We start from the raw sequence: 20,706 nt of genomic DNA on the forward strand, positions 1-20,706 counted from the left end.
AGAGAGCACTGATCAGTATCTATACTGTGCAGCTTAAACAATGCATGCCTTGCTAGAAAGCATGTCCTGGAAAAGGAGCTGTGCTGCAAAGGCTGTGCTGGAAGTTGCCATCAAAACCTATAAGAAAACATCCAGGGACATCAAAAGGAACTCTTAACTGGAGAAGAGTTCTTGGGTTTGATATTTTGGGGAACTTCCCGAGATAATGTGACATCAGCCAGGCCTCTGGCAGGAGAAGCAAGGTTAGAGGGACCCTTTATTGATCTGTGCTGATGGGAATGTTGAAACCCACCTCTCCTACCTGGAAAGGACTCCTATGCCACCACAACAATGCTCTTGTAGGTCGTTGTCCCAAAAATACTTTATTTATAATAATATATCTGTTATCTATAACATGATCCAAAAATACAGACATACACTTTAACTTTATATTCCTTTTTTTTTTCTTTGTAATAAAAAGATTTATATTCTCTTCCATTTACAAAGGGAACATAGATCCAATTCCTTTAAAAAACAGAACAATTGAGTTAAAAGTCATTTCACCTCCAGTTTGCACCAGCTGCAATAAAGCTGAACCCCACAGGGTGTGCAGGAGTTCTGACAATCTTAGTGGGACATTCCTTTTCCATGTGTCACAGTCCCTTCTCCAGAGAAGTTCATTTAACATTGTACATTCAAAATTCAGGAGAAAGATTTAAATCCTTTCCTAAGCAACAATGAAGGCTACTGGAATTCCTGTCTATCAGGAGCTTAAAAACAATCTCCAAAGTCAGGTGTACGTGGCCAAGAGGTGTTTATGAGCCCTTGAGTGCTCCCACGCTGATATGTTCTGAGCAGGAGAGTTTATTGCTGGTGTCAGATGTCCTGACACATTAGACGGCTTACACGGTAAGTGAGGATGTTGTACCTCACACTGTGACTCCTGCAAAGTAGCTTTCCTTTGGAGGGCTGATGCTATCTTGGTTTTCATTTTGCTTCGCTGGTTAAAAGTGTCTGCTCTTCTCTACCCCCAAACCCACTTGCTAACAAAATGCATTCTTCTCTCCTAACCTGACCACCCTTCCCGAGCTGCGGGTGGTCACCTTTGCACTTACTCATCTGTAGCTGTGCATTTCCATAAGGGCAAGACCTTCCCAGAGAGGTGCAGTGGAATTTTAAGAGTCTTTTCAAATCAAATGCTTAATCTACATTGTCACCACTACTAAACAAAGCCTTAAGAGAAAAAAAGAAATACTCACTCCACCCCAGAAGAGATACACAATGCCACTGGATGGAAGGGGGAAAGAAAACCTGAAGTGACACCAACACTAGTGTTGAAAATGCAGCAGTGCTCTTACATTCATCCAGTGCAGCAGATCAGTGAGGTGCAGAAGTCTTGCTCACTGCTTACTGAATTACAGCCTGGCTCATGAGGTATCACGATTAGATTTGCTCTCACAAAAGAGAGACAGAAGGAAGAAAGAGGGCTGACTGCTTCAGGTTTGTGTGACCATACTTTTCTTCCTCCTTCCCCTCAGCAAGCTCCTTTTACATTTGCCTGCTGGCTTTCCAGTTGCTATTACAACGGCAGCAATGACAAATGCACACCACCTTGGAAACACAGCTGTGGAAACTTCACAGGACGGGATGCAGCCTAGCCAAACACGAGTGGCATCACATTATACGTGACACGACCCAGGAGACACAGGTAGGTGGCTTTGGTTTGGCTTTTTTTTTCCATAGCAGATGCAATAAATCAAAATGTTCACAGCAAAGCTGTCTCAGTAGCAAGAGGTTTCTTTCTATTTCAATATTGACAGGCTCGCAGTATCTACACAACCCCACTCAGCAAAGGAGGGAAGGAAAAGTTGCAAGAGCTGTGTCCTGCTTTCCTTCGTGGCATAAAATGTGTCAGTATCACACGGGAATAAAAAATATCTCCTTTTGCAAACAGGTGACAAAACCTGCCTAGAAGTGTGGTGAGGTTGGTTTGTGCGTTTTGGTGGTGGGTTTTTGTTGTTGTTTTGGTTGAGGTTTTTTTGTGTGGGTGGGGTTTTTTCTTTATTGTTTTTTCATTCTGTGCTGTTTATTTAGATTGAATTTAGAGCAAATCAAAAGCTTATCTAGAAGCTTCTTAATGCCTTTGCAGCAGCCTATACCAAGTGCTGCTGTACAGTGGTGTGCAAAGCAGTACACAGCCCTACACAGAGCTGCCATCCACAACCACCAGGAATGACAGCCAGCAAAGCTCCTGAGCTGTGGTGCCTGCTGCCGCAGGGCAATTTGGTTTGGAGCCTTTTCTCCTCCCCTTCTCCACCTTTCCCCACCATTTTCAATTGTAGGCTGAAAAGCCCCAGGATATAGATGATCTCTATGAAGACAAAAAGTACTCTCTGGTCTTCCCTCAACTTCTGCATGCACTATAAGTCAGACAAAAAAAACCCAAAACCGAACAACCAAAACTCAGATTTTTGTTTCCCTACTCCTAATTTCCTATTATCCCTTCTGCTGCAGCAGCTGACACAGTGATGACTGCAAGGATTCACATTCATAATCTGAAAGGCAGCTTAAAGAAGTCAAGAATATGCAAATGTACTAAAAAGAAAGAAGAAAGAGAAGCAATTTAGAAACATCCCCGCTGAAAGGCCTTCGTCAATAGCAGTGCTTCACAGCAAATACCATTCAAAACCCTTCACCAAGCTACCACGTGGCTGCCTTTCAGCTTTGCCACATCACAGGAACCTACAGATTATCCGTCTGGAGCCTTTCCTTAATGCTCCTTGATTTACCCAGATGCAGCACAGGTAAACACAAGTAACAAAAAAATCAGGCTCTCCATCTCCTGAATAAATCCCACCTCGTACTGCTGTAAGAATGCTGCAGGTCTCATCTTCTCCATAAGGTACTTCAGAGAAATGAAACAGCCAGGTAAGGTAACCCTCTCTCTCAATACCACTATGAAACACTGCAGAACAGTTCCTTTGTTATGTAAAGGTTTTCTCCCGAGATGAGAAACCTTGTCTAGGACGTGAGAAGTGAAATGGTTTGCTTCTGTTAAGGTTCACATCAATGGGGGAAAGATCAAGTAACGGAAAGGCAGTGCAAAAGTAAACAGAGGAAATCTCCCTAAAAGAGAAGGTTTGAGCTTACCTCTCTCCCATTCTGCCCTGTCAAAACTAACCACACTACTTGGCTTCGAGGAAATGGACACTGGAAACAGTTCACTCACTTCCCTGCTCCTTCTGGACTACAAAACTGCCTAAAAAAGGACTTCACACCTAGACAATGGAGCCTACTCCTCTCAGGCAGGCTGCGCTGGAGAACTCCTCCATCAAGCCAAACTCCAAGCCTAAACTATTTGGGTGAATACAGTGCACCATGCTGAAGATGCTTCCATCTCCTGCAGTGCCCTTCATAGAGCAAAGACTATACAGCTCCCGGTTGCCCTACAACTTCATAGTAACACCAATTTCAGTGCTGTGCAAGTGTAACATAAATAAAAACCCTGTGGCAAAGGGATCTGGGATTCCCTTCCAAAGTAATTTTTTTCTCATAACAGGAATAACAACTGGCCAGTGGACAATTAAATATCAGAAAAGAAGGAAAGTAAGCTAAAAAAAATCATCATGATAATATTGTAGCATGAATGAAGGAAATTCTTCTTGCCTCAGAGGGTATTCTCCTTAGCTCCTTACTTCTTCTTCTTTCTTTCTTGAACACAACGAGGACAAAACCTACAGGGGAAAAAGAACCAGCAATTAGTTCCAGAACTTAATGAGACATATCTAAAGAACTCTTTTCATTATTTCATAGAATCATAGAATCAAGCAGGTTGGAAGAGACCTCCAAGATCATCCAGTCCAACCTAGCACTCAGCCCTATCCAGTCATCTAGACCATGGCACTAAGTGCCTCATCCAGTCTTGAACTCCTCCAGGGATGGTGATTCCACCACCTCCCTGGGCAGCCCATTCCAATAAAGTTGGGAACAAATGGGAGACTGATTTAAAAGCAGCCAAAGTAACTGCAACTTTCATGACATGTAGGAAGCCTAGATAAACAGGAAAGAACTGTACCCACTTGGGTGGTCAGAAGTGACAGACAGCACTAGAAGGCTTCCAGGGCTCATCAGCCCTTCACAGCAGCAACTCAATTTCCTTCACCTAGAAGTTAGTCCTAGTAACTTCTCCTAGTTTGTCACACAAGCGTCCTCTAAAGGCAAAAGAAGGAAAGATTCCTTTCTCCAGAATTTTCCTTCCTCTTCCTCTAATGATTGCAGTTCACTTTGACTTAAGCCTGATTCTGACAGGCACCCTGTTAATTGGATTACAGCAGTCCATTAGGCAGAAAACTAAGTACAGAACAAGCCTAGGATTTTTTTTTCAAGGTAAGCAGTAAGTAAAACCTAGAGCAGACTTTAAACTTTGCTTCCAGAAGTGAAAAAACATAAATATATCTTCTCAGTTTTAACCACAGCTCCATGACAGTGCAGCAAACCTGATATGTCACACATACATATCTACCCAGGTGTCAGAGCAGAACCTCCTCCATTTATCATGCAGGTCCTTGTTTCACTCCCACCAGCATCCAAGACTGCCAAGGAGGCAGGCTTTTAAGAAGTAGGTTCCCCTTATACAGCTAACACAGACACAATGCCAAACCACAGAGGATGGAAACCCTCTGAGGACGAAAAGCAAAGCTTCTCTGTCAGGGTCACAACAAAGCTTTCATTTTTACTGATTCCAGTTGAGGCAAACTGTAGTCTGATAAAGATCTAAAAGCTCAGTGTTGTCATACTTACCATTTCCCTTTAGGTTTGGTGGTGAGGTCCACACAAGCAAAGTGGAACCATTCAATTGGGCACTGCAAAACAGAAAGGAAAACGCCAGAGAGGAGAGGCTTAGCATTTCACAAGTGGTCCTTTTGTTCTGTATGATCTGAGAAGTCACTCCCCTTCAGCTTTCACAGTGTTGTAAGGGAGCAGACATCTGAAACCATCTCAAGTGCTTACATCTGGGTTGTCACAGCCAATCATCTCTCCATAGGACACTTGGTGACATAAGCAGTAGGTAGGTTCGTTGGGATCCACTGGCATGTCCAGGACGTCTGAGGGGTGCACTGACAGGATGGTGTCGGCAAACTCGGAACTGTGGACAAGGGCAGATCTTTCAGTTCAGAATCTGTTCAGCTGCAGGCAACAAGATCTAAATCTCACTCGGGAAAATCAGCTTTTAACACTATCTTCCCTAAAACACTATTTTAGAGTTCAGATGACATTATCACATACTGTCCAGCAATTAAAATCTTAAAGTAGGTTTGACTGGACACAAAATATGAGCTTGGCTACAAAGTATCAAGAGAGTGATTCGGAGATGCCACAACCACAGCAACAAAACTAACATACAGATCACTTCAGCTTAGGGACAGAAGAATCTGATTTGTTTCCCCCAGTCTGTCTTAATACACATTTTTTCCCTCGTTGATCTGACAGGACTGTGTTAAGTTGACATGTCAAAGGAAGCTGTTTTTCTTTTCTGCCTCTGCACTTAGCCAACTGAAAATATTAGAATTAACAGAGCCCTCTTGATATATAAATGCTATCAGGGGGAGGGGACAGGCCTTCTTCCTTGCTAAACACAACAAAATAGATCATCAAGACCAGCCAGGACATGAACCTTTGAAAACAATCCCTCAGATTCTACTGTTCTGGAAATCTTGGAGACTGACACTGGTCAGTTTTTGTCCTGGTGAACAAGTGAGGAAAAGACATAGGTGCTTAACACCTTCTTTGCCTCAATCTTCAATAGTGGGACAGGTTGTCTCCAGGACAATTGGCCTCCTGAGCTGGCAGATGGAGTCAGGGACCAGTATAGGCTGGATATTAGGAGAAAGTTCTTCCCAGGGATTGTGATTTGCCATTGGAATGGGCTGCCTAGGGAGGTGGTGGAGTCGCTGTCCCTGGAGGTCATAGGATCACAGGATGTTAGGGGTTGGAAGGGACCCAAAGAGATCGAGTCCAACTCCCCTGCTGGAGCAGGACAATGCTATCTAACATAGATCACAGAGGAACACATCCAGACAGGCCTTGAAAGTCTCCAGAGAAGAAGACTCCATGACCTCCCTGGGGAGCCTGTTCCAGTGCTCTGTGGCCTTTACAATAAAGAAGTTCCCCCTTGTGTTGAGGCAGAACTTCTTTTGCTGCAACTTACACCCATTGCTCCTTGTCCTATCCCAGGGAGCAGTGAGCAGAGCCTGTCCCCCCCCTCCTGGCAGCCTTCAGATACTTAGAAACATTTATCAAATCCCCTCTAAGTCTTCTCCAGACTAAGCAGCCCCAGGTCCCTCAGCCTCTCCTCATAAGCCATGCCCTCCTGTCCCCTAATCATCCTCTTAGCCCTCTGCTGGACCCTTTCCAGCATATCCCTGTCCCTCTTCAACTGGGGAGCCCAAAAATGAACACAGTATTGGGTGTTCAAGAGAGGGCTAGATGAGGCACTAAGTGCTATGGTCTAGTTGATTGAATAGGGCTGGGTGATAGGTTGGACTGGATGAGCTTGGAGGTCTCTTCCAACCTAGTTGATGATCCAATTCTATGATTCTAAGTGCTCCCCTTCACAATCAAGACCACAAGCAATTGTTAAAACATCCATATGACAAAAAACAAAGCTATTTTCTCCCAATGTGCAAACAGTGACAGAGATGCTGATCTTGTCCTTCTAGTCAGAGGGCATTCCAAGCATGCAGAGTTTCCACATGCCAACTAAGGAGCTAAATTAACAAAGCTGACTTGTCCTAGGCAGGACACTAATGAAATGGAACAAGACCAGAACACTCTAGCACTGCTCACCATCCAGACATGAGTCAGAAGTAGGGTAATAGGAGCTTGTGAAAAATTCACTAAGTGTCAAGCCAAAGTTGCCAACCTGTGGCTGGGTGTACCTTACCCTCCTTTCAGTTTCTTTTTCTTTGGTGTGTCTTCTTCAGATGTTCTTCTGCCCCGACCGCGAGAGCCTTTTTTGTCTTTCTGACTCCGTCCCTCTGTAAAGGAAAAAACTCAGTTTCAGCCTGTGGGATACCAGAAAGATCCTAGATGCTACTCACAGTATGGCTTAGGTTGGAAGGGACCTCAGAGATCATCTGCTCCAAACTCCCCTTCTAAGAAGTCCCTGTCCAGCTTTCCTGTAGGCGCCTTTCAGGTACTGGAAGGCAGCTATACAGTCTTGGCAATCTGTAGCAGTCCTACCACCCTTGTGCTGAAGAACTTCTGCCTAAGATCCAGTTTAAACCTACTCTCCCTCAATTTCAATCCATTCCCCCTTGTGCTGTCACTAGGCACACTTATGGAAAGTCCCTCCCCAGCCTTCCTGTAGGATGCCTTCAGGTATCGGAAGGCAGCTATAACGTTCCCTATGGAGTCTTCTCCAGGCTGAACAACCCCAGCTCCCCCAGCCTATCCTTACAGCAGAGATGCTCCAGCCCTTGGATCATCTTTGTGGCTCTCCTCTGTACTCACTCTGACAGTTTCATACCCTTCTTATGATGGGGACACCAGAACTGGATGCAGCATTTGAGGTGGAGTCTCACCAGAGCAAAGCATGAGAATCACCTCTTGACCTGCTGGCCACAATCCTATTGATGCAGCTTAGGACATGATTTGCCTTCTGGGCTACACGAGTGCACTGCCAGCTCACTGTGAGCTTCTCATTCATCAGCATCCCCAAGTCCTTTTCTTCAGGACTACTCTCAACCCACTGTGCACCCAGCCTGGACCTGTGCCTGGAGTTGTTCCGACTCAGATGCAGGACAATGCACTTAAAACTTGTTGAACCTCATGCAGCTGTCACTGGCCCAATTCTCAAGCCTGTCAAGATCCTTCTGGATGCCATCCCTGAATCCAGTGCAACACACAGCTTGGTGTCATCAGCAAACTTGCTGAGAGTGCACTTAATGCCACTGTCCCTGTGGCTGACAAAGATGCTAAACAGCACTGGACCCAGAAGCCTTTTTATCTGGGTGTAATTTGAGATCCTTATTTCCAGTGTAACTGAGCAAGAGCACTGATTCTGAAATCCATTTTCATGCCACAAATATGCTAAACTGGCCAGCAGCACAACCAAGCACCAAACCCTTGAGTCCACAGCTTTGGCAGTTCTATCCCTGCAGTAGGCAGTGGCAGCACAGGATATAAGCAGCATCACAACTGATTAGATGTGCTGCCACATAGCATTTAAAAGTGGCAGTGCATTTCTAAACAACTCAGCCAGGTAACTGGTTACCCAATGCCTCATATAACTTATCCCCACATCCTTGACCTTATTTCACAGTTCAATGGCACAAAGCTGTGCTGCTGTTAACCAGACTCAGATTCCACTGCAATCACAGGGGCACCTTCCTTCCTGCTGTTTTCAGCTTGATCAGTATTCAGACTCTGGTAAGAGGAGGAAAACAAATCTCCTCTCCTTAAAAGAGCTTAGATCAGGCCTGCAACTAAGACTGTTACACTGAAGAACCATAAGAACTTCAGTTTTGTCACAGTTATTTCCCCCTTGGCCAGTAGCCTCCTTACAGGGAGTACCTGTGGGTGACCTCAGGATGAGCTGGCAATCAGAGGCAGTAACTTAGATCCCCAGCACTGGATTTTAATTCATCTCCTTACTGCCCACCAGAACACTGTGGTGGAACATTTGAAGAGCATCAAAATGAAGTTAAAATGTACACTATGGTGTACTTTCCTGCAGAAGTAACACCCTACTTTGTATCATAGAATGGTGGGGGTTTGGAAGGGACTTCTAAAGGTCATCAAGTCCAACTCCCATGCTAGAGCAGGATCACCCAGAGTCATTCACACAGAACATCTGCAGGTGGGTTTGGAATGCCTCCAGAGATGGAGACTCCACAGCCTCTCTGGGCAGGCTGCTGCAGTGCTCTCTCACCCTCAAAGGGAAGAGCTTTCCCTTGCATTTACATGGAACCTCCTGTGTTCCAGTTTGTGTCCACTGCCCCTTGTCCTGTCACTGGATGTCACTAAGAAGAGTCTGGCTCCATCCTCCTGACATTTGCCCTTCATATACTAATAAACATTAGTAAGATCACTCCTCAGCCTCCTGTTCTCTAGGCTAAACAACTCCAATTCTCTCAGCCTTTCCTCAGAAGGGAGATATTCCAGTCCCTTAATCCTTCCAGTGGTTCTCTCCAGTAGTTCTTTGTTCTTCAACTGAAGAGCCCAGAACTAGACACAATGCTCCAGATGAGGCCTTAGCAGGGCTGAGCAGAGGAGGAGGAGAACCTCCTGTGACTTGCCAGCCACATTCTTAATGCTTGGCCTTTCTGGTTAGAGACAGAGCGTGGAGAAGGCTGCCAGCTGTTTGACAGCTACTCACTTTTCAGGCTGCGGGATCCTGGGCTTTCAAAGTCGCTGCCTTCCAATTTGTCCTTCAGGTCCGCTTCAAACCGCGCCAGGTCTGCGTCCAGCCGGCGGATGTGCTTATCCACCTGCACAGAGGAGGGAAGCACCTGCTGAATTAAAGAACTCAGAATCCCCAGAGGAGAACAGGAAGCTCTCTTACTGGCATCAGCAGAAGTGTGCTATTTTGAAGCAAGGAATTAAAGGGGTACCAAACTGGAAAAGGGGAAATGGTACACACAAAGAGAATTGAGGCGGAGAGAAAACAGGCAAGAGGACCAAATTCCTCTACAAAAGGAAGAAGGAAAAGTGAAGTGGTATAAAGAAGAACCAAAGCAACCCAAGACTAATGATTTTCAGGAGAGAAAGGCATGATGTGAGATACTGGAGTCACAGAATTACAGACCAGCTGGGGCTGGAAGTGACCTCTGGAGATCGAGTCCAACCTCCCTGCCAAGGCAGGTTCACCTAGAGAAGGTCACATGCTAACAGGTACAGGTAGGTTTTGAATGTCTCCAGAGAGGGAGACTCCAGCACCTCTCTGGGCAGCCTGTTCCATCCTTAGCTTAAAGAAGTTCCTTCTCACGTTTAGCAGGAACTTCTTATGCTCAAGCTAGTGCCCACAACCTCTTGTCCTGTCACTGGGCACCACTGAAAAAAAAAAGACTGGCCCCATCCTTCTGACATCCACCTGTTAAGTATTTGTAGGCAGATCCCTCCTTAAGTCTTCTTTTTCCAGACTAAAATACCCAAATTCTCTCAGTCTTCCCTTATAGATGTCCTCGGCGTCTCTGCAGCTCTTTTCTGTACCCTTTCCAGCAAGTCCCCATCCTTCCTGAACTGGAGAGCCCAGAACTGGATGCATTCTTTCAGGTGAGGCCTCACCAATGCAGAGCAGAGGGGGAGGAGAACCTCTCTCCACTCTTGTTTGTGCACCCCAGGATGTCACTAGCCTTCTGGGTCACAAGGGCACACTGCTGGCTCATGGTCATGTCCCAGGCTCTTTTCCTCAGAACTGAACTCCAACAGGTCAGCCCCCAGCCTCTCCTGATCCTTGGGGTTATTGCTGCTCAGAGGCAGGACCCTACACATGCCCTGTTTTTTTTCCTCCCTGCCCAGCTCTCAAGCCTGTCCAGATCCTGCTGGATGGCAGCACCAAACTTGACGAGGGTCCACTCTGTCCCTTTGCCCAGATCACTGATGAAGGATCCAGCACTGAACCCTGGGAGACACCACTAGCCAAAGCCCTACAACTAGACTCTGCCCCACTGACCACAACCCTCTGAGCTCTGTCCTTCAGCCAGCTCCCAGTCCACCTCACTGCCCAAGCATTCAATTGCTCTCTCCCTGCAATTTTCAAAACAAATTATTCAGCTATCACCCATGAAAGGTGTTGAGCACATCAGGCTGGCTCTCCTGGTATCCCAGGGGCATGCTACTTGAAGAAATTTAGTAATAAACACAGGCTTCTGCTGACTATCTCCAGTATCAGGCCAATACATGTTAAGGAAGTGCTACCCTGGTTGCAACAATGTGGCTCTGTAACAGACATGTAGCAAAGGTATCTTAAGCCACCCTCCCCCAAACTGTGTAGCTGCAATTCCTAGTCCTCAAATCAGTTATTTAGGACATCTTTCAGTTCTCATGAAATGATTTCCTCTTCTACAATATCTGATGACAATACAACGTGCTGCAGCTGCAGATGTAGAACCCAAAGCTGGACAAAACACACTAAGCCCACTAAGGCTGGATGTTAGGAGAAAGTTCTTTGCAGAGAGCGTGATTTGCATTGGAATGGGCTGCCCAGGGAGGTGGTGGAGTCTTTGTGCCTGGAGGTGTTGAAGCCAAGCCTGGATGAGGCACTTAGTGCCATGGTCTTGGTTGGATAGGTTGGACTGGATGGATAGTTTGGACTGGATGATCTTGGTTGGATAGGTTGGACTGGATGATCTTGGAGGTCTCTTCCAACCTGATTAATTCTATGATCTAGCAGCAGTCCCATTCCAGATCATGGCTGTTTTTACCAAGGTCTCATTGGGGTTGTGATTCTCACCATCTCATATGTCTGCATGGCCAGTTGGACTTTATCATCACTGTACTCTTTACACTTGCTGTAGGCATTCTGGATTTTCTTCAGGTGTTCCACTCTCTCCTGAGGCAGCATGTTCTTCACTGATTCAATGTATTCTGCTGCCAGCCTGTCAATTTCTGCCTTCTTATCTGAAAAAAACAAAGTACACACCCATAAGAAAGCTACCTGCCAAAGCATTTTATTTTCCTGTCTCTTTAGGTATGATCTGAAAAAAACACAAACACCAAAACCAACCTCCTGGTAGCTTTTGGATTGCCACTGAAAGGAAAAGAGAGAGAGGTGAGAGGAAAAGAGAGAGAGGAAAAGAGAGAGAGAGGAGAGAGGAAAAGAGAGAGAGAGGAGAGAGGAAAAGAGAGAGAGAGGAGAGAGGAAAAGAGAGAGAGAGGAGAGAGGAAAAGAGAGAGAGAGGAGAGAGGAAAAGAGAGAGAGAGGAGAGAGGAAAAGAGAGAGAGAGGAGAGAGGAAAAGAGAGAGAGAGGAGAGAGGAAAAGAGAGAGAGAGGCAACAAGAAAAGAGAGAGAGAGGCAACAAGAAAAGAGAGAGAGGAGAGAGGAAAAGAGAAGAGAATGAGGTGCAGGGGAGATATGTCCTCTATAAGCAAATTTCCATGAGGCTCTTCCTGCTTCTCAGGGTCAAAGCTCTCTGTCACACTTTGCTTACCAAAATACCTGAACACACCTTCAGTTCTCTGATCCAACTCCCTCATCAGCTGGAAGTTCCTTTGCAGCTCACAAGGCAGGTTCTCAATACCTGCAACATAAGGTAAAAACATAAGGCTGTTCTCTTCAGAGCAGCCATCCCTCCTTTGACATGTAACACCAAACCAGCCCAGCAGAGACCCAGCACCTGACAGAGCCTGCAAGGAAGGGACCTCTGAAGATCACCTAGTCCAGCCCCACTGCTAACTGCCTAGATCAGAGTGCACAGAATGCATCTAGGCAGGTTCAGAAAGGCTGCAGAGGAGACACCACAACCTCTCTGGGCAGCCTACTCCAGGGCTCCAACACCCTCACAGTAAAGACTTTTTCCTTAAGGTCAAGTGAAACCTCCTGTAGCCAAGTCTGTAACCATTGTTCCTTGTCCTGCCGCTGGACAGCACTGAAGAGAGCCCAGCCCCATCCTCATGCCCTCCCCCCCTTATCGACCAGGACTGAGACCCCAGACTAAACAATCAAATGTCTCTCATCTTCTCAGGACAATGTTCCACTTCCTTAATGGTCAGTACAGACTTCTTCGGACACTCTCTAGTGTAGCTCTCTGCTGCTTAAACTCAGCAGCCCAGAGCTGAACCCCACGCTGCAGATGTGGCCTCGCCAGGGCACAGTAAAGGGGGGAACTGCCCTCGCCCTGCTAGGCAAAAGGTTGCTAGAAGGAAGCCTACGGCACAGGAGGCCTGCAGCCAGACCTCACATTCGGGTTTGGGTGAGTGAGCCTCGCAGCAGGAGAGCTGACGCGCACAGGCCTCTGCCGGGCTGGCAGGTACCCCGCGCCCGCGTTACTCCCGCAGTTAATCAGCGAGCCGGCGGCGCGCAGCGAAAGGCAGCGAGCGCAGCCTCGCATGGCCGCTGCCCGCCTGCCGTTCCCAATGCCAGGCGCGGCAGGAGGCCCGCACCACAGAGCGGGACGGTGAGACCGGCGGGACGGGGTGCCAGGGCGGGACGGGGTGCCAGGGCGGGACGGCGCGACAGGGCGGGACGGCGTGCCAGAGCGGGACGGGGTGCCAGGGCGGGACGGTGCGACAGGGCGGGACGGGGTGCCAGGGCGGGACGGGGTGCCGCAGCCACGCCGCCCGCCACGGCGCCGCGCTCCCGCGCTCCGGCGCGCCGTTATGATACAGCAGTCGCCGGGCGATGACGCAGCCCGGCCCCGCCCCGCCGCGCAGCCCGTGGCGCAGTTCTAATTGCTGCGGCGCTTCCGCCCCTGTCCCGCCGCCGCCGCCGCGATCCCCACCCCGTCCCCTGCCCTCCCGCCCCCTCCGCCGCTCCCCGCGGCAGCCGCGCCCCGCTCTCACTGTCCAGGTAGTGCTCCAGGTACATGGCGGTCGCCATCTCGGGGCCCGCGGCCCGCCGCCACCGCCGCCTGCCGCCGCCTGCCCGGGCCGCTCGCTGAGGGCCGCGGCCGCGGCCTCACCCCATGGTCCCGGCGCGGGCAGCGCCCATTGGCCGCCGGCGCGGTCCTGCTGCATATTAATGAGGGGCGGACCGAGGGGGCGGGGCCTCGCCGCCTCGCGGCGCTCTGTGCTCTGCCGCCGCCTAGAGCGGCCCGGGCGGCCCGGCGGGATTGGCGGTGCCGGGCGGAAGGGCGGAGCGGTGCGGTGCGGGCCATGGCGGGGCGCCGCGGGGCGCTGATCGTGCTGGAGGGCGCGGACCGCGCGGGCAAGAGCACGCAGTGCCGGCGGCTGGTGCAGGCGCTGCGGGACGGTGGCCACCGTGCAGACCTCCTCCGCTTCCCGGGTACGGGGCCTGCTGGCGCTCGGAGAGAGCGGGGCGGGGGAAAAGAGAGTCCCGAAGGCCGGGCCTCGGCTCCCGCTTTGCCGCTCTCGGGGAGGGGACTCGGGGGCAGCGTCCGGCAGCTTCTCGTGGCACACTGGGCCCCTGACTTCTACCGTGGCAAGTGGAGCCCCATCGCCGGGCAGACTGACCTCTCACCCCTGGCAGGCGATAGACCCCCACACTCTGGCAGACTGACCCGTGGCAGGGGGACAGACTCCCACCCTCAGGCTGACTCACGTTCTGCCACCAGTGTCAGGTGGGTGGCCCAGCATCCCCGGACAGACTGGCCTCCTCCCATCCATGACAGGCACATAAACCCGGCCCTTGGGCAGACCGACCTCCCACCCCTGACACATAGATCTCCAGACTGACGTTCCCCGTCCTGGGCAGATGGACATCTCTGTGGCAGGAGCAGCTTGGAGCAGAACTTATTCCTTCTCTCTCCTTCCTACAGAGAGAACAACAGAGATTGGACAGCTGATCAGTTCCTACCTGATGAAGGAGAAGGACCTGGAGGACCACACCATTCACCTGCTCTTCTCTGCCAATCGCTGGGAACACGTGTAAAGATAACACATTTGCTAAGCTGTAAAACCAAAAGTGCATGCAGTTGAGTTCTGGGGTTCTAGCTTGCAGAGGGTGCAGCAGGTATGAGCATGGTTCTGTTCAGCAAGTTGGAAGCAGTGTCTCAGGGACTCTTAGAGGTTTGGATTTAATCTTAAATCCTACAGTTCACATTTTTTCATATCATTAACACGTGTCCAGCAGATCTAGGGAGGTTCTGCCCTGCTGAGACCACACCTGCAATACTGGGTGCAGTTTTGGGCTGCCCAGTTCATGAGAGACACAAGAACTGGAGAGAGCCCAACGGAAAACTGCAAGGATGATGAAGGGACTTGAACATCTGTCCTGGGAAGAAAGACTCAGAGAGCTGGGGCTGTTTAGTCTGGGGCAGGGAGAGGACCTTATGAATGTCTATAAATATCTGAGGGCTGGGTGTCATGATGAAGGTGGCAGTTTCTTTTTGGGGGTGCTCAGTGACAGGACAAGGAACAATGGGTATAAGCTAGAACCCAGGAGGTCTCACCTCAGTACAAGGAGAAACTTTATTGCAGTGAGTGTGACAGAGCTCTGGAACAGGCTGCCCGTAGAGGTTGTGGAGTCTCTTTCTCTGGAGACTTTCAGAACTCACCTGGACACATTCCTGTGTGACCTGTCCTAAGTGATCCTGCTTTGTCAGTGGGATTTGACTTTGATATCCAGAGGTTCCTTCCAAACCACCGTTCTATGATTCTTTGTGATATTTCCAGCCCCTGTGCTCTACTGGATTCAAGAATTGAGGAGCTAAAGACTGTACCAGCCTAGACTAACCTTTATCCTGAATGAAGAGACCTTGCTTTGTAAAGACTCCATGTTGGTGGCAGAGTGCTTAAGCACTGTTCAGCCTTGAGTACCTATATTTACTTTTGACCCCTGAGTCTCTGCATGTGGAGCTAGGGAATTAAGTGTGGGCTGTCATTTTCACCCAGGAATCTGTGCTGCAAAATGTTTGCATTAAAATAAAACCAAGCAGAAGAGAGCTTTGGTAGCTCTGCTGTACTGGCAGTGCCATGTGAACTGGGAGGTCAAAAGGTGTAGTAGGAAATGCCATTGTTGTGAACAAAGGACACTTTGAGGCAGCGTAGCATAAAGCTACACCACTTAATAAGGGAAGAGGACTAAGCTGTTCATGTCTGAATATAGTTAATCTGTGATCTTGCCTGTCAGCCATGGAGCTGCCTATTGCACTGCCTGGCACTGGGACACCCTGAACTTCAGCGTCTAGAAGGGTTATTTGCTTCATGTCTGTTAGACAATAGAACACAAGTAGCTGTTGATCTGTGATCAGCATCACAGATAACCCTTGTGTGGGCCTCATGAGCCATCTTGTAGATGAACTCTTCAGTTCTATCACTGTCAGGGAGTGTAACTATTCTTTTTTTTTTCTTCCCACATGGTTTTCAGGCCACTGATGAAAGAGAAACTACATCAAGGGATCACCCTTGTGGTTGACAGATATGCCTTTTCTGGAGTGGCTTTCACAAGTGCTAAAGAGGTGAGACCTACAGCAGCCCCTGCCCTTCCTATGTTTGGGGAAGGAGGCCTGACAGAGATGTTGGTGTGCCTGGCCCAGACTCTCCCTCTGAGTAATGGAGGGATGAGAGTGTCAGCTCAGGCAGAGAATCATAGAATTGGTTTGGTTGGGAAATACCTCCAAGATCATCCAGTCCAACCATTCTCTAGCTCTGCCAAGTCTGGTGCTAAACCACATCCCTCAGCACCACCTCTCTGCCTCTTTGAAACCCCAGGGATGGGGACTCAGCTACTTCCCTAGGCAGCCTGTTCCAGGCTTTGAGAACCCTTTCAGTGATGAAGTTTCTTCTAACGTCCAAGCTAAACCTCCCCTGGAGCAACCTGAGGCCACGTCCTCATGTCTGTTTTGCCTGTGTCTACCCCTTCAACAGAAAGCAGAGAAATGAGTTTTCATAGAGGTGGAGGGCCCCCTGGCCATGGGGAAGCCAGCTTGTTTGCTGACCTTACTACTAAAAAAGTATTTTCATGCTTTAGCCTGAACTTCTTGGGTTCCCACGTGTGTCTTTTGGTCTGGCTGTTTGAAGAGGAGGCTCCACGGGTTGAGAGACATCCGTACTGACGCCACACAGCATGGGAGCAGCTTTCTCTAGGACTGTGACAGTTGTGTGGAGACTCAGAACATGACTTGATATTATGATGGGCTCTGCAAAAGAGATAGTAAGGTCTCCAGCTCTGACTTCAATGAGCATGGGAGGTGCACAGGACCCAGCAAAACCTGGTCCTCCAAAACTGCAAGGCTGAACTCCCACATGATGAACTTGGATGCTGCCTTTCCAGTTTGCAACCTGTGCTTAGTGTTTTGCTCTGCATCTGCTTCCTTCCTTGGCTGTTCCTTTCCCACTTCCTTGGCTGTTCCTTTCCCACCCCACTCCCCAGCTAACCTGCTTCTGTCCCTTCTATCTTCCCTGCATCAAAACCAGTGTGACTAGTAGGGCAAGGGAGGTGATCCTTCCCTCTACTCTGCTTTGTGAGACTTCACCAAGAGTTCTGTGTCCAATTCTGGGACCCCCAGGACAAGGAGGACATGAAACTGCTGGAGATGGTCCAGAGGAGGCCACAAAGATAGTCAGAGGGCTGGAGCACCTGGCCCACGAGGGTAGGCTGAAGGAGCTGAGTCTGTTCAGCCTGGAGAAGGCTCCAGAGAGACCTTAGAGCTGCCTTCCAGTTCCTGAAGTGGGCTCCAAGAAAGCTAGGGAGGGACTTTTACAAGAGCTTGTAGTGACAGGACAAGAGGTGATGGCTTTGAGCTGCAAGAGGGGAGATTGAGACTGGAGATGAGGAAGAAGTTCTCTCTAGGGAAAGTGACAGGACACTGGAACAGGTTGCCCAAGGGAGGTTGTGGATGCCCCATCCCTGGAAGTGTTCAAGGCCAGGTTGGATGGGGCCTTGAGCATCCTGGTTTAGTGGAAAGTGTTGCTGCCCATGGCAGGGGAGTTGGAAGAGACCTTAAGTATGATTATGATTAAAGATTCCAACTGAAGCCTTCTATGATTCATATTCCTTTCTTTCACCCTAAACTTGCTTGTCTTGGGACAGAACTTCTGCCTGGACTGGTGCAAACAGCCTGATGTTGGACTCCCAAAGCCAGATCTGATTCTGTTTCTTCAGTTAAGACCGGACGAGGCAGCAGGACGAGGGGACTTTGGCAGTGAGCGTTATGAGAACAGTTCCTTCCAAGAGAAAGTTCTGCAGTCCTTCTACCATCTGATGAAGGATGAGACATTGAACTGGAAGGTGAGGAAATAACCCTGCTGGGCCTGTCACAAAGCTGTCACAAAACTCTGCCCACTACATCCTATTGCTCTCCCTTCCGGTCTCTTATTAGGGGAACACGTCGGGGACCAGCCAAGGGCACTGCTCTGTGGCAGAGAAGGGCACCTTAAATGGCCCTGTTGGGGTAGGGAGAAGGCTTTGTTTTGGCTGATACGTTTTCCAAAAGACCTTTCTTAAAAGACTAACAAACCTGGGTAAAGAGCAATGGGACACACCCATGCTGTTCCCTGCCTGTTTCCTTGGCATCCTGCAGGGGCTGCCGAGGATTCTGGAATCCTTTCTGCAGCTTGTAGACAAAATGCTGGTGATCACCTTCCTTCTCACGTGGCCAGCTCCCACCAGCATTTGCTGTCTAAATGCTACCAGAAGTCTCTCTAACTGTCTGGGATCTTTTCTTGTCCCATGCTGCTGCATTGCTCTTCCTTGGAGCTGTTAGCAGAGACCTGTGCAGCCAGCAGTGTCACCTCAGAAGAGGAAGCATTCCCCATTCATTCTCTGTAGATATCTGGGTTGAGGTTTTCTCATGAGGGCATCCTTCTTACTATCTCTATCACCCTGTTCAGTGCTGAGTCATGGGATTAGGGCAGCATCTCCTGTTTGTTCTGTAGCTTTTGTGCAGACAGAAGGGGACACAGCAGTCACCAGCAGCTGGAGCTGTACACGGATGCACAGACAGGCACTCTAAGGCACAGGTCATTCTGCACAGCCTGTTCTCTGAGAGGGATTTTGTGTCCTGTTAGAACCCAAAGGACCTAAATCACCAAACTAGGACTTCTAGTCCAGTAAATGTTACACTAGGGAGTCGCCTTCCCTGCATATTACAACCACCCCTAAATTATTCATTCCACACAAAGCACAGAATCGTTAAGTCCAACCATTAACCCAGCACTGCCAGGTCACAGCTAATCCATAGAATCATTAAGGTTGGAAAAGACTTCTAAGACCATCAAGTTCAACCATCCACACACCACCACCATGACCATTAAATCATGTCCCCAAGTGCCATGTCCACATTTCTTGAACACTTCCAGGGATGGTGACTCCAGCACCTCCTTAAGCAGCCTGTTCCAACGTCTGACCACTCTTAGAGCAGTATCCAACCTAAACCTCCCCTGGCACAATTTCAGGCCATTTCACAGAATCACAGAATTAACTAGGTTGGAAAAGACCTTTGAGATCATTGAGTCCAACCTATCACCAAACACCTAATTAACTAAACCATGGCCCTAAGTGTCTCATTCAGTTTCCTTTTGAACACCTTCAGGAATGATGACTCCACCAGCATCCTGGGCAGCCCATTCCAATGCCAATCACTTCTGTGAAGAACTCCCTCCTAACATCCAGCCTGACATACATTTCCTCTTGTTGTATCACCTGATGCTAGGGAGAAGAGACCAGCCCCCACCTCACTGCAGACTGCTTTCAGGAGGGACACATGAGGGACTTTTAGAGGTTCCTGTTATCGTGGGTGGAGTTCATTTTGAAGAACCACTGAAGGATCAATATTTCTGGGGGGGCTACAGTAGAGGATGAAGAACATTTACCTGAATTTATATCACAAGCCCCAAAGACTGTCAGGGAGCAACATGCAGCAGCAAGAGTTTCCTTTGTTTAACTTCAGCCCCACATCTGCTCCTTCAGTGTCTGTTCCTAAATCAAATAGGTTTAAACCATTCCTCTGCAGAAGCAGTGCACAGGAAGTGTAATTAGCTCATTTCACTGCTCCTGAGCAGTAGCCAAGTTGAGTGATGGGGGGAGCAGATGTAACAGCAAGGGGAAGTTTTCTCCTTTGGGGGTGTTAATTGAAGAACATTTTCCTGTTTTTTTGTGTGTGTGTCTTGAAAACAGACAATGGATGCTTCAAAGACCATAGAAGACTTGCACAGAGAAATCAAGTCCATTGCAGAGAAAACCATCCAGGAGGTTCACAACAAACCTTTGGGAGAGCTCTGGAAATGAAGCTTTACACAGATTGTTCTGTGGAGGGCTGGCCATGGACAGCAGCGGCAGCAGGCAGGCAACATCCTTCTTGGCTGATGGGACTCAACTGAACTCTCATCTTCCTGATTCTTATAGGTCTAGTAAAAGCATTCCCTGTGTTTATAGAGGACTTGCTAATCAGTTCCTCCTTTATATGTTTTGTGCAGGGTGGGGTTTATTTCTTTACAGTATCATCATTAAAGGAAGCTGAGAGGAGACCTCACCGAAGAAGGATCTGGAGAACAGGTCTTGTGAGGGAGCAGCTGAGGGGCCTGGGATTGTTCAGTCTGGAGGGGGCTTAAGGGGAGACCTCATAGCTCTCTACAACTCCCTGGAAGGAAGTTGAGGCGAGGTGGGGGTTGGCCTCTTCTCCTTTGTGGCAAGAGGAAATGACCTTAGGTTGCCTCAGGGGAGGTTTAGCTTGGATAGCAGAAGAAAATTCTTTGCTCCAACACTGAATGGGCTGCCCAGGGAGGTGGTTGAATGCCATCCCTGGGGGGCTTCAAAAGAGACAGAGAGGGACATGATTAAGTTGGACTTAATGATGGTTGGACTCATTGATCTTAAAGGTCTCTTCCAGCCCAAACAATGCAATAGTTCTATGATCTAGAAAGCTCTTTGGGGGCTGAACGTGCAGCAGCTCAGGCACCAAATCCAGGGAGGGAAAGACTGAATTAATCTGCTCCCTACATTTTCAGTGAGAACTTAACTGCTATGAGCAGGTAAGAGCTGAAACAGGTATTAGCTCCCAGCAAGGCCAGTTTGAAGGCTGAGCAGCACAAATTATTTTAGACTGGTCAAGTTACTTCTGTGGCCAAGATCAGAGGAGTAGACACCTGTGACTCCTGCACAGGCA

General features: G+C 48.8%; 2 protein-coding genes across 8 annotated transcripts; one reads left to right on the forward strand and one right to left on the reverse strand.

The window, feature by feature from the left end:
• Positions 1–343: 343 nt before the first annotated feature.
• On the reverse strand, positions 344–13,581 carry ING5 (inhibitor of growth family member 5). Of its 6 annotated transcripts, none has more exons than XM_064164720.1 (8): positions 13,484–13,581; positions 12,151–12,222; positions 11,435–11,601; positions 9,359–9,470; positions 6,923–7,016; positions 4,990–5,125; positions 4,780–4,841; positions 344–3,713 (listed from the first exon to the last, which is right to left on the reverse strand). In XM_064164720.1, exons 1-8 carry the CDS (start codon positions 13,518–13,520, stop codon positions 3,671–3,673), a joined length of 723 nt encoding a protein of 240 aa, XP_064020790.1. In that variant the 5' UTR covers positions 13,521–13,581; the 3' UTR covers positions 344–3,670. The 6 variants fall into 6 exon arrangements, with proteins under 6 accessions (XP_064020790.1, XP_064020789.1, XP_064020795.1 ...); XM_064164719.1 differs by having other exon boundaries at positions 12,133–12,222; XM_064164725.1 differs by lacking the exon at positions 13,484–13,581 and adding an exon at positions 13,085–13,146.
• Positions 13,582–13,743: 162 nt separating this feature from the next.
• On the forward strand, positions 13,744–19,973 carry DTYMK (deoxythymidylate kinase). Of its 2 annotated transcripts, none has more exons than XM_064164727.1 (5): positions 13,744–13,925; positions 14,419–14,527; positions 15,969–16,059; positions 17,706–17,831; positions 19,719–19,973. In XM_064164727.1, exons 1-5 carry the CDS (start codon positions 13,796–13,798, stop codon positions 19,827–19,829), a joined length of 567 nt encoding a protein of 188 aa, XP_064020797.1. In that variant the 5' UTR covers positions 13,744–13,795; the 3' UTR covers positions 19,830–19,973. The 2 variants fall into 2 exon arrangements, with proteins under 2 accessions (XP_064020797.1, XP_064020796.1); XM_064164726.1 differs by having other exon boundaries at positions 13,746–13,925; positions 17,634–17,831.
• Positions 19,974–20,706: the final 733 nt, after the last annotated feature.

Source organism: Pogoniulus pusillus, chromosome 26, assembly GCF_015220805.1.
Source record: "Pogoniulus pusillus isolate bPogPus1 chromosome 26, bPogPus1.pri, whole genome shotgun sequence".
Lineage (NCBI taxonomy): Eukaryota > Metazoa > Chordata > Aves > Piciformes > Lybiidae > Pogoniulus > Pogoniulus pusillus.